At 57.0% G+C, this 15,889-nt stretch overlaps 1 protein-coding gene across 2 annotated transcripts; it reads right to left on the minus strand.

Annotated features, from left to right (window-relative positions):
• Positions 1-2,467: 2,467 nt before the first annotated feature.
• Positions 2,468-15,510, minus strand: CHGA (chromogranin A). Of its 2 annotated transcripts, none has more exons than XM_060003344.1 (8): positions 15,250-15,510; positions 14,385-14,431; positions 11,999-12,092; positions 11,110-11,178; positions 8,362-8,460; positions 6,393-6,812; positions 5,179-5,651; positions 2,468-2,948 (listed from the first exon to the last, which is right to left on the minus strand). In XM_060003344.1, the coding sequence occupies exons 1-8, from the start codon at positions 15,293-15,295 to the stop codon at positions 2,865-2,867; spliced, it is 1,332 nt and encodes a 443-aa protein (XP_059859327.1). In that variant the 5' UTR covers positions 15,296-15,510; the 3' UTR covers positions 2,468-2,864. The 2 variants fall into 2 exon arrangements, with proteins under 2 accessions (XP_059859327.1, XP_059859326.1); XM_060003343.1 differs by having other exon boundaries at positions 6,387-6,812.
• Positions 15,511-15,889: the final 379 nt, after the last annotated feature.

Genomic DNA, 15,889 nt, shown 5'->3' on the forward strand with positions numbered 1-15,889 from the left:
GAGAAAACAACCTTGAGAAAGGATTCCTCTTTACCCAGAGGACTGCCATGTGCGCTGTATGGAAGGTTGAAGGACCCTGGCAGGAAGCCATCCTTTAAGCCAACTGGGAAGAGCAGCTGTTGTCTGCCCTGCGGCCCCTCTAGGACCGAGGGACACTGTGGCGCCCTGTCCTTGCTGGAAGACTGGTCCTCAGCTCAGGGACTCGCAGGCCGCTGGCCACACAGAACCATTGAATGGCTTCACTGGTGTCCCTGGGGTTTGCATCCGCCCTCCCCTCTCCACCCTAGAAACTGACCCTTCACCCAGCGGGATCCCCGACAGCTCGTCTCTCTTCCCGGGCCATGGCTCAAGGGCCCCTGAGCTCCAGAGACCTTGAGCGGCGTGCTGGCTGTCCTGAAGGAGCACAGCCCCTGCACATGGCTTACCACGAGGTAGAGGAGTACATCCACCCTTGACGAAGGTTCTGGCCTCCTCGGTGAGCCTGGCCACGCCCTGATGCCGCACACACCGCCCTGCCCGTGCCGGAGCCTGAGCGTGAGATGCTGCGGCCGAGGCCTCCAGACGGGCGGTTCTCCTGTCGGTCCTGCCCTCCGTGCGCAACGCTCTGCCTCTGCCCCTTCTCTGCACAGCCTTGCCAGTGTGATCTTGGAATGGCCCTCCACCCACATGCTGTTTACTGGAGAGCCGACTGTTGGCATGGAAGCACCCGGGCCCTTTTCCTTCTGGTTCCGACCACCAGGCCCCACCCAGACCACCTGGGGCCTTTTCCAGAAATGGTTGCATTTCCCCTCTACTTCCAGAGTTGCCCATGACCTGGCGGCTTGGAGGGCCTGTCTCTTTTCCACAGCCAGACCAACCTCGGCTTCCAGGGCTGGCGTGGATCCCACTTCTGTGAAGCTTGCTTTCTCTTCCGAAAAGCTTCTCCCACAGTGATTTCACCAAGACGTTGGCAGTTCCAGTTCCGGCGCTGACACCTGTGCTTTGTGACAAATGTTTGTTTCAATCCTGTTCACGAGCCACGTTTGCCAGAACCCCAAGCTGGCTCGTACTTAACGTGTGTGCATACGTGTATATGACGTTTATGTGAATCTATATGTACTATGTGTAACATCACGGCTTCTGTAAAAACCAGGAACCTCTGGCTCTCTTGACTTGGTTGCACTTCTGCCCCGTGTGTTTATGAAAACACAGGTGGCCCATCTCTGGGATGGGGTATCTCAGGGACAAGGTGTCCTGTGTTCTCTTTATTTGCGAAGTGGTCTTGGTGGTGGGTGTCCTGATAGCTGACTAGTGGAATACAGTTAGTGCTGTGTTTGTTATTTCGGTCATTGTTGGGGATGGGGTGTAAACCTGCCCCTTTGAAACGTGTGAATAAACACCTTATGGCGCCAGCTCTTTGGAGGGTGTCCCTCTGTGCTTCAGGGGGTGAGAGGCGGCAGCAGCCCCCTCGCCGGACTCAGGAGAGGCCCAGACTTGCCAAGACCCCTCAAGTGACTTGTATCGCCATTGTAGTGGTTTTCTGGTCCAGGCTGTCTAGACCCTCGAATCCTCACCATGATCCGGTGAGGAGGTCATAAGTATTGTCCCCATTTTATAGATGAGGCTCCAAGGGCACCAGGAATGCTTGTCCAAGCTCTACAGCCAGGCTGGGGATTCCAGGCCCACATTCTCTGGGCAGTGTGTTTCTTGAAGTCAGGGCTTGTCCGGGCCATTTCTGTGTGCCCAGGCCTGCCGGGCCCATAGCAGCTGCTCACGGGTGTTTGTTGAATGACTGAATGATCGGCCCTGATATTCAGCTGGTCCACACCAGTCCAGCACACCAGCCTGTCTGTTCCGGTTGCATAATCCTGCAGCCCCCGTGGTTAAACGTTTTGGGCATCATTCCTGCCTGTGACTTCGATGAGTCATGTCACCCTGTGAGCCTCAGTTTGCTCATTCTCAAAACTGCGACTAAGACTGCCGTGCTATAGTGAACCATTAAAGTTCAAGAACTTCAGACGCCCCAGAGTCCTGTGCACGTATCAGGTCAGAGGGGATGACAGATTTATGCCGAGGGGGGCCTGCAGCTCAGAGGCCCAGGTCAGGAACTCCAAAGCTGGCTGGGGCCTGTGGCCTTGGTGACAGTCACTAACCAGGGCTTGTCAGGGCTTCCACCCAGCAGAGAGAGAACAGAGGCTGTTTTCCCAAACTGGCCCCGCCCCTGCATGGCCCAGCTCATGTGTGGCTGGGAGATAGGGGAAGAGTGTTATTTAATCCCACACATGCTTTGGGGCAGGTGTCAGCACCATTTTACAGATGAGGAAACTGATGCTTCAAGCAGCAATGTCACTTGCCCACGATCCCCTGGCTGGAAAGTGGCCCAGAGTCACCCCAGGGGAAGTGAACCTCACCTTGTCCTTTTGCCTGAAATCCAGTCCATCCTACCCCACTTGGAGTCAAGGCGGGGGAAGGTTCAAAGAAACAGGAAAGAGCCCAGAGCAGATTTATTTATCCTTAGATAAATTTTGTACAGAGTATGTTAGAGTCAGGAGTTCTCAGCTTTCACCCAAAAGTCAGAAGTTATTGCAGTTGTGCCCAGTGGCTCTAATGGTGGAAGGGAAACTTCGAGAAAGCTGCCCGTGTTCAGAGAGAGGAAAACTGTTTAAAGTCAGGGGTCCGCCCTGCGGGGGCCACACTGGGGCAGGGGTCAAGAACAGGAGGAAAGGAGCGTAGGGGCAACAGGGTGGCTTGGGCTTGGGCAGGTTGGGGGCGGCCTCCCTACCGGAAGCAGCGCCCGGGCCATCTGGCCAAGACCTGCAAAGGGGACAACAGAGCCAGGACCACAGGGTGCCTCGGGGCCCTGGCTGGTGGGGCCAGCCGGCGCCTCAGCCCCGCCGCAGCCCCTGCAGCTCGTGGGCCACCTTCTCCAGCTCCGCCTCGATGGCCGACAGGCTCTCCAGCTCCTGGTCCTAGGAGAGAATGTGAAGAGTCCCACGGGGACTGGCCCAGGGAGCCTGTGCCAGCAGCATGGGGCATGCAGACAGACTGGTTGTGCCCGGGTTAGCTGTGTGGCCTTGGACAGGTGGCTTTGCCTTTCTGGGTCTCAAGGGCCTCATCTGTTCCATGGGGACAGTGATGCCACCCTGCGGGGCTGCTCTGAGGGGCACTGGGCACAGAAATGTGCCCTGGTGGACGCAGGCCCACTGCCTCCTGAATGGCTCTGGGCAGGCACGTGGAAAACGAAGCCTCCGGTGCCCTTCAGAGTGCCTTCCAGTGCCCCGACCCCAAGGCCTAGACTGTGACGATGGCTTCCTGGGTGAGGCCGTGCCTGGGTTTCCTGTCTGCCACGGGCCTTCCTACCTGAGGAGTCAGCAGTCTGTGGCCCAGGTTTCAGGACGTGAGACCTGCCTAGGGCTGGGCTTGCATCCTCAGTCCCAGTCACTGGGTGCCCAAGCTCCAGCTGCCAGGGTGGTCCAGGGCAGCAGGGGACCCTCTGGGACTGACACCCAGAGAGCATGCCCTCAGACTCTGAGCAGGGGTCAGGGAAGGCCACGCCCCAGCTTTGACCTGAGAGGGGTGGTCTTCCTGGGGTCCCTGCCTGATGCCAAGCAGAGGGCACCCACCTGGGGCCCAGTCAGAATAGATGGATGATGGTTGCCATGGAAACAGGGACCCCAGAGGCCCCCATCTTGGAGTAGCCCCCGGGCAGGAGTTCTGTAATTCTGGGGCTGTTTCTAAGATCTTTGGGCTGAGTGGATGGGGCCCTGCTCCGTCCTGTCCACAGGACTCAGGGGTCCCCGCTTCTCCGCCCTGCAGTCCAAGGCTCTCTCTGCCTGTGGAGAAGGGAAGCTGGAGGGTGCCCCAAGGCACCTGGCTCTGTCCAGCTTCTGTGGGTGGGGAAGGCAACGATCAAAGGTGCCCAGCCTTGGGGAGGGGGGGGGCAGGCTGCTGCTTCCTGGAGCCCCGTCCCCTCAGTCCTTGGAGACATAGGCAGGTGACCTCTCTTAGCGCCAGCTCCCAAGAAGGAGGCTTCTTCCTCTCAGGCTGCTGGGACCCTGGTCCCAGGCCCAGGGAATGGCTCGGGGACCCAAGGAAGGGACCACATCCTCTTCTGGGTGGGCAGAGAAGAGCACTGGGGCCAGAGCCTTAAACATGTCCCACCCCCATAAGGCCCCGATTCCCACCTGGGCACTGAGGCCTGAAGACCCCCCCAAGGCCTCCCCCAGCCCCAAGGTGGTGTCGCCAGCCTGCCCCAAAGTCCCATCCCATCCCCTCCTATGGGACCATGTCCCTGCACCCCACTGAGCTTCCCAAGCAGCCCTGGGCATGGCCAGGTTTTCAGAGCTCGCGTGCATTCTGGTCATGATAATGAGGTGAGCAGAAAAGACTTCTTACCCCCTTTTCACAAATGGGGCAACCGATGAGGCTCAGAGAAGGGGAGTGATTGGCCCAAGGTCACCCAGCTAGGAGGCAGGACCCAGGTCTTCTGGCACAGGTCCGTGCCTTCCCCACCCATCACCACCAGGCCCTGAGGTCCAGCTGGCCCTGCCCCTGCTGCCTTCGCCATCGGGGTGGGAGGCAGGGCCTGAACCTGGGAGGAGGGTGTGGTTGGGCTGCACGGGGGCCAGGAGAGGACATGGCTGGAGCAACAGTAGGGCCTTCCCAGGATGCCTCCAGTGTCCCCTCCTGCCGTGCCCTCCCAGCTCTCAAGGCCAATGCTGCCCTGAGCCTGGATCCTCCAGGCAGCAAGTAGCCCTCCCCAGGCCAGTCCCTGCCAGGTCTTTTTAGTTTCCAAGCTCTCTCCATCCAAAGCTCCAAGCTCCACCAGTCAGTCACTCCCTTGTCCTGCTCCCAAGCCTGCAGAGGCTCCCTATTGCCTTCAGGACAAAGTCCCTGCCCAGCACCTCTGGGAACAGGCTTGACTCACCAGCTCTCCAGCTTCTGTCTCCTGTCCGCCAGCTTTCCTGGGTGCCCCCCTCCATGAGCTGGGGTTCACTTGTCCCCCTGACACACCCTTTCCCTTGTCCCTTCCCAGCTTCCCAAGAGCCCCCTGTCTGAGTGCCCCTCCAGTCCCAGACTCCAAGGGGGACAGTGTCCCCTTAGTGGTGCAGGGGCCACATGTCTGGTTGCAGCTGACCCCCAGCTGGGCCCATGCTCCCGGGGCCTGGCCCAGGGCCGGCTCCCCCCACCCATACCAACCTCTGGTCTGCGGTTGGCGCTGCCCTCCTCCTCTTTCTTCTCCTCCGGGTAGCCACGCACCGGTAGGGGCAGGCCCGCCTCGACGCTGTCCTCCCGGGAGGATGGCCTCCAGCCTCGTGGCAGCTGCAGCCCAGGACCGCTGAAGTCGTAGCCCCGGGCCCGGAAGGAGAGCTTCATGGCCCGGTCAGGGTCCTCCTCCGCCGCCTCCCCCTGCGGCCGCCTCTCGGCGGTCAGCTCCTTGTCCAGCTGGTCCATCGCGCTCCGTCGCTTGGCATCCTCCCACTCCTTGGAGAGCCGCCCCTCCCCCTCCTGCTCCGGCTGCGCGCTCTTCCCGCCCCGGAAGAGGCCTTGCGGGGCCCCTGCCGTCGCCTCCTCCTGCAGGCAATGGTCCCGCTCCCCCTTCCCCTTGGGGGACGGCGCCTCCTCAGCCCCCGTCTTCCCGGCTCCATCCACAGCCAGAGCCTCGGGCCAACCTGGAGCAGGCGGTGGACAAGAGCAGGGGAATGAGGGAGGCACCGCCACTTTCCCCGGTCCCTGCCACTCCCCGGGGCCTCTTTGTGGCCACGGTTGGGACCACAGACCCCGTAGGCGGGGTCCAGCTCAGCCCCTCACAACGGATTACATTGGGAGGGAAAAGCCATCTTGACACCGTGCTTTTCAAGACCCACTAAAGCTCTGAGGGGTGGGTTGGCCAGAGTCTGCCTCTTCCTTCGGCCCTCTCACCCCAGAAGCCCTGACCCGGGGGTCACCCACCTGCGGAGGGAGGGAAGACCCTGAGCAGGGCCTCACGAGGAGCCAGGGGCTTTCCTAAACCCTGGGTGAAGCTAACAGTGTCCCCAGACCAGCCTGTTGCCACCTGTCATGCTGTCCCTCTGTTCCCAAAGCCCACCCACCCACGCTGCAAAGTCCCTCTCCCCTCCGGGGGTGGGGTGGGGGTGCTGGGGAGGGGCTATGGGGAACAGTGGGAGATGCAGGGTTTTGGAGTCAGACGAGCCTGGGTTGGAATCTCAGCTTTTACACAAATTAGCTGTGTGACCATGGGCAAATTACTTAACCTCTCTGAGCCTTGGTTTCCCATCAGGCAAATGGAGATAATACCTACCTTTCAGGGTTGTTGTGAAGGTGGAATGAGATTGTGGGTGAGGCCCCCCTCCGTCCCATCCCCCTCTCCCCGACACATTTGTTGGTGTCTCAGACGTCATACATACTCTCACCCCTCTGCATCTCCTTGTAGCCGAGGCTCGGGTGGGGGTTAAGTGCTGCGGTGGGGGCGCTTTCTTCCTCCGGGACAGCCTCCTCTCCAGCCTCGGCCTCCTCTTCTCTCTTTGCCTGCTGCCCTTGCTCGGCACTCAGGCCCTTCTCTCTGCCCACTGGACCCTGGGAGGGGCCCTCACTGTCCTCCTCGGCCTGTGGGCCTGGGTGTTTCTGGCTGGAGAGGCTGGCTAGGGGGTGGGTATTGGAGGAGGCCTCGTCCTCCCCTGGGGCCTGGTTGTCCTCCTCAGCCTTGGACCCCTGCCCAAGCTCCGGGGCGGCCTGAGGCCTGGGTCCATCCGCATCTTCACCATTCCTCTCCACCTCTTTAGAATCTCCTCTTTTTTCCATAGCATCCTTGGAGGACATCTCTTCTGTCCCCTCTACAGAAACAACAGAGCAAAGTCAGGCCCTGAGGACCAGGCTGCATGTGGGATCTCCCCAGAGACCAATTTCATATCTTAGCCACTGTATCTCTTGGCTTCCAGTAAGCCCAGCCCAAGACACCCATGAGAGAATTAGGGTTGCCCTCTCCATGTCTAGGTTTGACCCGAGCGCAACTGCATTATGTTTCTTTCTCTGTAATTCTACCTCTCGAAGCAAGATGTGATTTTTTTTTTTCTAAAAAGACCTTGAAAATGACCCCAGAAGATAGAGCCTTGAATTTAAAATTAAGACAGCAGTTGAATTGCTGTGTTATCTTGGGCAAGTTCCTTAACCTCTCTGTGTAAGAGGCACCATTACTGCAACTTCATTCTCCCCTCTGTGCAGGTATTCTGTCTTGAGCATCCTGTGAAAGTGCTCAATTCCTCAATGTTTGTCAGGTTTCATTAAAAGGTATTTTCTTGTAGCTGCTTTGAAGACAGCCTTCTAACTAGTAAAAATCCCTCGCACTGCTAGAATGATCACTGTGGAACAAGACACTACCAAGTACATTCCATCATTTGACTCCAGGACTCCAGGTGGAAAAGCTCCCATCCCCATTTGACAGAAACTCAAACCGATTCTCAGAAAGGTAAGGTGGCCTGTCTGTGCTCACAGTCAGCAGTGCTGAGCCTCGAACCCGAGCTTCCAAATGCCAAGTACCGGGTGCTCTTTGCACTGACATGTGGCTGCCACCCCCATTCATGCTACACTATTCCCCTCCTACAGCCCATGGCGGACATCTAGAGTCAACCAGACACTCATTTCCATGGAGCCAAAATGTGGGAGTCCCTGCTGTGCCCCAAGCAGCCACTAGGGTGACAGCCCTGGCCAATGCAAGGGCACCTCGGCCACACCAGCAGGCTTCCCCTCTCAGCCCCGACAGAAGACCACTGAGATCCCCGCTCTTAGGAACTGGCCCTATTCACTCACCTTCCACATGCAAAGAGCAGGGCTGCAGGGGCAAGTGTGTGGCTGTTTCTAGGCAGAAAGGTGAGTAACAGAGCATCCCCTTGACCTAAGCCATGATCCGTGACCCCTAAAAGCTCTCTGGTTTCAAGAAAGATGATCCAGGTTCATTTAGTGTTTCAAACCTACCCCTCTGGGATCCTGCTGCCACTTGGCTATGCTAAGGCACCACTAATTCCCAGGAGGGCAGGCGCTGGGGGTGGGGACTCTGTTGCGGTGGCCACTGGGAAGAGTCGAAGCTGCCCATCCACCAGGCCAGAGACTTCCTGCCCGAGAGTGTCAGTCCCTGAAGTGGGCAGATGGGACCGATCAAGGGCTTTGGAGTGAGACAGACCCAGAGTCACATCTCCAATTATGCCTTGGGAAGGTACTTCAACCTCCCTGGGACTCAGTTTCCCCATTTGTAAAGAGAAGGAAATATGAGCTACCTTACAGGGCCTAAAGGAGGGCTGCTGACTCCCAGGAACCCTTGATCTATCATAAGTACTGTTATTTTCATCCTCCCTCCCCTGGTCCCTGGCCAGACTGGTCGGCACTGACCCTTCAGCTCGGCCTGGTCATTCTGCTTCTCAAGAACCTCTGAGAGTTCATCCTCGTAGCTGCTGTGCTTCTTCTGCTGATGTACCCTCTCCTTGGCCCCTGTATGAAAAACGGAGAAAAATGTCCCATTTGGTCTGAGCTCCACATGTTTGTCTGTGAGAGGGAAGGCCTCTGTTTCCTCATCTGTAAAGTGGGCACATCATGTTCTGGGCTTGCCCAGTGAGAGACTGAGGGGGTAGGAGCTGGTGGGGGGTGGTAAGGGCTGGCCGCCCCCTCCTGGCCCCATCACCTCTCCAGACTCCATTTCTCACCTAAAATAAGAACAAGCCCTGCCTGCTGGCTCACGGAGCAATAAAGGCGCAGATGGAGCAGAAGGTCCCAGGGGCAGAAGTAGAGAGCGGAGGGCCCTCAGGACCTGGCTGGTAGCTAGGGGACCCTGCAGCAAGAGGTGATAGTGACTGCTTGTCCCCTCATGGGGGCTCTTGATTCAGGCAACCCCTGTTCCCCCGGACCCCGTAAGCCCAGGCTGAGCTCTTGTCTGCATCCAAGCCCGGGGTCAGCACCAGAGACCCTTCTCCCTGCATCAGCCCCTGCATCAAGCTATGCTGTCTGCTCTGTCTCTACCCATCCCTGGTTCTTGATGGTGGCCCGGGCCAGGCCAGCTCTGCAGCTGGTGGTGATTTTTTCCCATGATGAGAATTTCTGGGGTGGCCAGAGCAGGCTGACATGGGGGCTGTGGGCCGGAGGTACGTCCAGATCTGGCCCCCGGCCGACTGGGGTCCACACTTCTTGGTTAATTCCTTGCTCTGTGACCTTGGGTGACTTGGGCGATCCAAGACCTGGTTGTTCATCTATAAAACAGGGTTGCTGCATGGTAAATGCTAGGATAGAGATGTGCAGAAGACATGAGAGTACAGAAGAGGGAGTGGGTGGATGAGTGGATGTATGGATAGATGGATGGATGGATGGACAGACAGACATATAGATCTATCCCATACTCTTTTTTTTTTTTGCGGTACGCAGGCCTCTCACTGTTGTGGCCCCTCCTGTTGCGGAGCACAGGCTCTGGATGCGCAGGCTCAGTGGCCATGGCTCACGGGCCCAGCCGCTCCGTGGCATGTGGGATCTTCCTGGACTGGGGCACAAACCCGTATCCCCTGCATCGGCAGGCGGACTCTCAACCACTGCGCCACCAGGGAAGCCCTATCCCATACGCTTTTTTTTTTTTTTTTAAAGTTTTAAAGTCTTTATTGAATTCGTTACAATATTGCTTCTGTTTTATGTTTTGGTTTTTTGGCCATGAGGTATGTGGGATCTTAGCTCCCCGACCAGGGATCGAACCCACACCGCCTGCATTGGAAGGCAGATTCTTAACCACTGGACCACCAGGGAAGTCCCCCCATACGCTTTTAATAGAAAATAATAATGTACCTGTATACTGGACACTGTTTATATTAGACACACACACACATATGTGTGTGTATGTGTGTAAACAGATGTTTCAGGACACATTCCCTATAGTAGTCTCCATTGACATTATATTTAATTATTTAAATGCAGTAAGTCAGTCACTCAATACTTAATTTAAAAATTATCATACTGCACTCCTAGCAACGATATGCAGTGGATGTTGTCTTCCAGGAGGACGAGCGAGTGAGAGAAAGAATGGCGTGCTAACTTGGGGAGGGTCTCAGGGAGCCCTCCTGCTGTGGTTATTTTCACTTGCCACCTCCCCAGATCCCTCTCCATTCTCACACATGGCCCAGTCTGCCCCAGAAGCCTCAGAGTGGGGGCCTTCCCTAAGCCCCAGCAGCCTTCATGCCCTCCACCCTAACCCCATCCAAGACACAAGCCCAGCCTTAAAGATGGGCCCTCACTTTCTTTGGAGGGAGACGCAAGATTCATCCTTGAGGGCCATTCTCAGGGAGAGGCACAAGGGTGCCTATGGCCCTGCCCCAAATAAAAGCCACTTCCCACAGGGAGTCAGCCTGGGGCAGATGCAGGGCCAGAACCCATTGTTTCCAATTTGCCAGGGAGGCCTCTGTGCCTCACATGAACCCAAGATGGAGCCTGGGGCTGGGCAGAGCAGCTAACTCTGTGGGATGACATCAGCCTAACCCTCCTTCCCAGCATCCTATCCAGGCTCTGCTTGAACATCCTCAGTGACAAGGAGCTCACTACCTCACAAAATCACTCCATTCCCAAGAGCATCAGTAGATTTTCTTAACCTCTTGGAGAAAGCCATGTCTCGCTCTGAAAGCACACTGAAAGTCTGGTCTGTGTTTGGGGGCAAGCAAGACCCTGCTTCTCCCATCTCCCCCTTGAGCAGAAGCTCACGAGGGCAAAGGGGCCCCTCCTCTCTCCTGGAGACCAATTTTCTTTTCTGTTAACAGAGAAAAGGGATCCTCTCTGCAACCTAGTCTTGAAAGTGTCCCCTCTAGTGTCCCCTCTAAAGTGGCTGAACTCCAGAGACCATGGGGTATTAGAAGAGCTGCATCTGGTCTTGGGATGTCCTTAACTTACTATGTGACCTTGGACCAGTCACTCAACCTCTCTGGGCCTTGATCTCTTTAATTACATAAATTATAGACCGGACCAGGTGGCACAGAGGACCCCACCTTGCCACCCTATAATTAAAAGGCAATAACTGGGTATCAGAAACAAGACCTTGCTCAACCTTCCACCGTGATTTTCTGACTCTCGGTTACCGGAATTTACTCAGATTCGCGTGCAGCGGTTGGAAAATACCTTGGAGAGCGAGGTCTTGGAGCTCTTTCAGCAAATTCTGATGTCGCAGGATTGAGAGGATCCGTTCATCTGCAATGAAAAAGAGTCGTTACGGGTGGTTTCCAGAGAACGGCCCAGAAAGAGATTGCCATCAATATTTTCAGCTGAGCACAAGGAATTTATTCTGGAAACTCAAAACCTGGGTGGTAGCAGCAAGATTGGGTCTTGAGATAACACTTCTGAAATGACCTCCCTTCCACGGCATCTCTCCATCTGCTATTGTATCAGAAAGGTCCGCCACAGTCCCTGCGCCCAGACCTTCGCCAAGAGATGGCAGCCCCTGAGGTGATGCAGGGGTGTCTCTAAGCACAACATGTTCTCTCATCTCCATGCCTTTGCCCGTGTTGTCCACGCCACCCGGGGTGCTCTTTCTTCATTTTTCTACTTACTGATTTTCAACTTTTATCTTAAAGCCCAACCCCAACGCTAATGTTGGATCTATCCAACATTGACTGCCTGCTTGGAAAGCTTTGTCCTTCTCATGCCCACCCACTCACAGTGTTCTTTTATTCATCGTACATCTAGAGGGTATCTACCGGGTGCCAGGGGTTGTTCTCGGCACTGGGGATATAGCACAGAAAGCCTTGTCCACAGGGACCTCACATTCTGGCGGCTTGCTGTTTCTGCCCAGGTTCTGGTTAATTGTGTTCATATCTGTCCCTTCGGCTAGTCTGTAAGCTCTGGGCTCACAGGGGCTGTAAGCCCTTCATCTCTCTATTCCACCCTGCACAGGCCTGGCTGAGGCAGGCACTTGGTCAGTGACTACTGAATTCCATCCGAAACCACACACCCATGTCCTTGCCCCCCAGCCCAGCAGGCAGCAGCCCCTCACCCCAAGCCTGGCCCATACCTCCTCGGAGTGTCTCGAAACACTCCTGGCTGACAGGCATGGGGCTGGGCTTGGAGAGCGTGTCAGAAATGACCTCCACGATGCACTTCATCACCTGGGAAGAGATTGGGGCAGGTTGGGGCTGCTTTGGGCATGGGGCTCAGTTCCCTGAAGTTCCAGGGTAAATTTCTATGGAGGACATAAGGACATTCTCTTGTGTCTTTAGGAGTCCATGGACACCTAGTTCAGGGGCACAGCTCTGCTTTCTTAGCTACATAGTAACAGCAATAGTAATAATTAAAAACAAAACCAAAAAACCTTACACAGTGCTTACCAAGTGCCAGGCACCCCAATCACCAGGCCGGCAGGAGCCCCTCTAAGGTGAGGGTGGGTAACCTGTACCCTCTCATCCCAAGGGTTTCTCTGAAGATGGAGAAGCTGCTCCTGGGCATTAGAGGTGTGTCTTGCAAAAAGTACTTTAGACTTGCAGATGCCCAAAAGGTCAGCTATCTCCAGGAGGCCTTTCTGGACCACCCAGTGGAGAACAAAGACCTTTCCTGGCTCTACCCTGTCTGGAAACAAGACTTGGAAAACTCTCTCTAGATATCCATGGTGTTGTCACATGCAGGGAGTGACAGCCTCACAGTCTGGCTCCATAGTCACCCACCAGGTGAATCCCCTGGCTGGATGTGGGCACACATCCATCTGCTACATCTGGGTGTCCATCCCAGGCCGACAGCAGCCATGTCTCTGAAAGTCTTGTCTAGTGCCCAGCAAGGCGCTATGGGTAATCAGGCAGCCAATAAGTGAATGATATCTGAAGATGGTGCCAACTGTAGTGTGATATCCTAGCTGTGTGATCTTGGGCAAGCGACTTGACCTCTCTGAGCCTTAATTTCCTCATCTGTAAAATGGGAGTGAGAAGACCTTCCCAACTCCCCTCCCAGGGTGATGAGGCACAGATGGGAAAATACTCTATAAAGTGCCACACACACCCAGGGAGGGAATCACGACTCCCAACCTGCTTCAGCTGCCTGGAGTTGGGCAGAGGAGCAGGAGGTGTCAGACACGCAACAGGCAACACTGGTGGGGAGTGGGGGGGTGGTGGAAGGCTGTGTCTACGGGATGCCAAGGCAGCCCATCCAAAGATCCAGGATGGCAAACCGGCAAACAGGCTCTACGGTAGTCATGGCATCCTAGGTTAAAACATGCAGGTCTTCACCAGCTGCTCCGGTGTCTCTGACCCCAGGCTGCTGAATACAAAGTGTGTCCCATAAGGGACCTGGCAGGGAGGTGCTTATAGCCTGCACCCTATATCTCCCTGCAGCCAAAAGCCTTGCACTGGGGAAATCAGGTAACCACCAGTCCATGAGGACAGATTCTGGGAGAGAGGAATTGGTTATGGGTCCTAAGAGTGATGGGGAGGTCATGGAAGGAAGCTCTAGGAATAAAAATGCTTATTTACCGAGGACCAACTATGTGCCAGGTACTTCACATGATTCCAATTCCTTACAACTCCCCTCAAAGGAAATATTATTATAGACAGGAAAAGGGGAAGCTCAGAAAAGTTAAGGAATCTTCCCAACATCACACAGCTACAATGAGTGGTATACGTTTAAATTTAGGGCTGTCTGTAACTAATGAATAGGAAATGAGCAAACTGAGGTTGAAATCTCTTTGACGTTTTGGGTTTCAACTACAGCCTCTCTGGAATAGAAGAAAACAGCTCCTGAAAAGGCAGGGAGTAGAAAGTTCTCTGACTCCCAAGTGGAGGTATCTGTGAACATCAGAGACTGGAAAAACAGCCCCAACTCAGACATGAATGAATTTCGAGTATACACCCAACACAGAGTGTCTTTTGCTGGCCACAGAAGCCCCCATCAGTGTCTTCTAAGGCCCTTTCCTGGGTGATCTCCACCAGCAGCCCCAACTGGCTGGGACCCTGGGTGCAGGAGCCATGATCAAGAGTGTTCTCACTGTGGCCCTTTGGGAGAGCCAGCCAGGGCTTTAGTGACTGGGGGACGGGGCGGGTGTGTTGCTGGCAGGGCTCTGGGGAAGAGCAAAGCGGGAGGCCGGAGCCAGGCAGACGACTGTTCCCGCAGGTCGGTGGACAACCACAGCCTCAGAGAAGTCACCCCCGCCAGCCCGTGGTGGGCCTGTGAGATTCGGAGCGTTCAAGACAGGGGGCCTGGCACCTGGGCCCCGCGGGTAAGACACAGGCCCCATCGGGCTGCACACCCAACTCAGAGGAGGCGGGGGAAGGCCCCACAGGAAGAGAACAGGGAAATCTAGCAGACTTTGATGTCTTCTTTCGGCGAAGCCGTCCCCAGGCTCAGCAGTCGCAGTGCTGGCTCTTGGCTTTATGCTCCTGGCCCCCATGCCGGGGCATCCCCGCACCCCTTCTTACCTCAGTGTCCCCTTTATTTATAGGGCTGTTCACAGGGAGGGCAATGACTAGGAAGAAAAAGAGAGAGCTGGGGTCACTCCTCTGCTCCGAGGGAAGAACACGGTCCTTCCAGACTGGTTCTATCAGGCGCGCTCCCTCTTAAGACCACCTCCACCCAAATGAGATGCTGAACTGATTTTATTTCCCTTCCCCAGCTGCTGCCCCCCCCACCCCCACCCCGGAGGTGGCTCCCAGAGGCTGCACTGAGAGCCCTAACCCTTCCCCTTGGGAAAGCTCGTGCTCTGGACGGGGTGTGTGAGCTGAAAGCAAGAGCTGTGCAAACAGGCCAATGGCTGAGTGGGATCGGGCTGGGGGAGGATGAGGGAGAGGCAGAGAGACCCCAGAGGTGACAGAAAAGAGGGTGAGGGGAGCGGAAGAGATGGAAGAGGAGGACTGTGACGGGGGATGGGAGAGGTAGAAGTCAAGGGTAGACAGACGGGGGCAGAGGGAGGATGCAGGGGGAGGTAGGCGAGTGGGGAGCCCGCATTGGTCCTCCCACCTACCCCGATGACCTTGGTCGGCCACGACGCAGAGCCGGCGCCGGCCCTGAAGCAGCCCAGACACGGGGTGGGGACGTCAGGGGACCCTGCCCCGCGGGGTCGGGAGTCCGAGTCAAAGAGTCAGGCCTGCGGGATCAGCTCCCGGGCCCCTTTGCGGGGTCGGGTGGGAGGCGAGGCGCTGTCCGTGGCGCTGAAAACTCGCCGCGCCGGAGGGAAGGCATGGAGGAGCGCGCGGCGCTGCGCGGTGCCCGGACCTCAGGGCAGGCAGGGCAGGAGCAGGCAGGGGCGCCCGGGACCCTCTCCCCCAAGGCCCCGCGCTCGCTCACCTTGCCCGGCGCAGAGTAGAAGCGCTAGGACCGCTGCGGAGCGCATGGCGAACCCGGGGCGCCGAGCAGCTGGCGGTCTGGGGCCGGGCGCGGCGCGCACTGGGGCGAGGGGTGGCTGGACTGGTCGCTCCGGGCGGCCTCGGCGACACAGGCGCGGGGATGGGGGTCGCAAGGTCTCTGTGTGCGTCCGCCTGTCGATCCGCCCACCGCCTTTCCCGTCTGGGCTCGGGCACTGCAGCAGTGGCACCCTCGCGCCCCACTTATATACACCCCGGACCCCGGAAATGACGTCATAGGACCCGCCCCTACCCTCCGGGGGTCTGGCCGCAGTTCGCAACACCCCCAGCCTCACGGCTGTTGCCGATGGCCACCGCCTCTTGGGTGAGGCAGCGAGGCGGATATCTGACTTCCAAGAGGCGGCACGGGGGACTCAGCGGATCGTCCACCCCTCGACAGCTCCACCGACTTGCTGTGTGTCCGTGGGCAAGTCACCTCCAGTCTCTGGACCTCGTGGGCCGCCGAAGTGCGCTGACGTCCTGCCAATTCTAGCGCACCACTCCTTGCTCCTGAGGGCCCCCTCCTGAGGGGGTCTTGCTTCCTCGATCCCACTGGCTGGAGGCATGCTTACCATTCAGGGCTC

This window comes from Delphinus delphis, chromosome 2, assembly GCF_949987515.2.
Source record: "Delphinus delphis chromosome 2, mDelDel1.2, whole genome shotgun sequence".
In the NCBI taxonomy this organism is placed as follows: domain Eukaryota; kingdom Metazoa; phylum Chordata; class Mammalia; order Artiodactyla; family Delphinidae; genus Delphinus; species Delphinus delphis.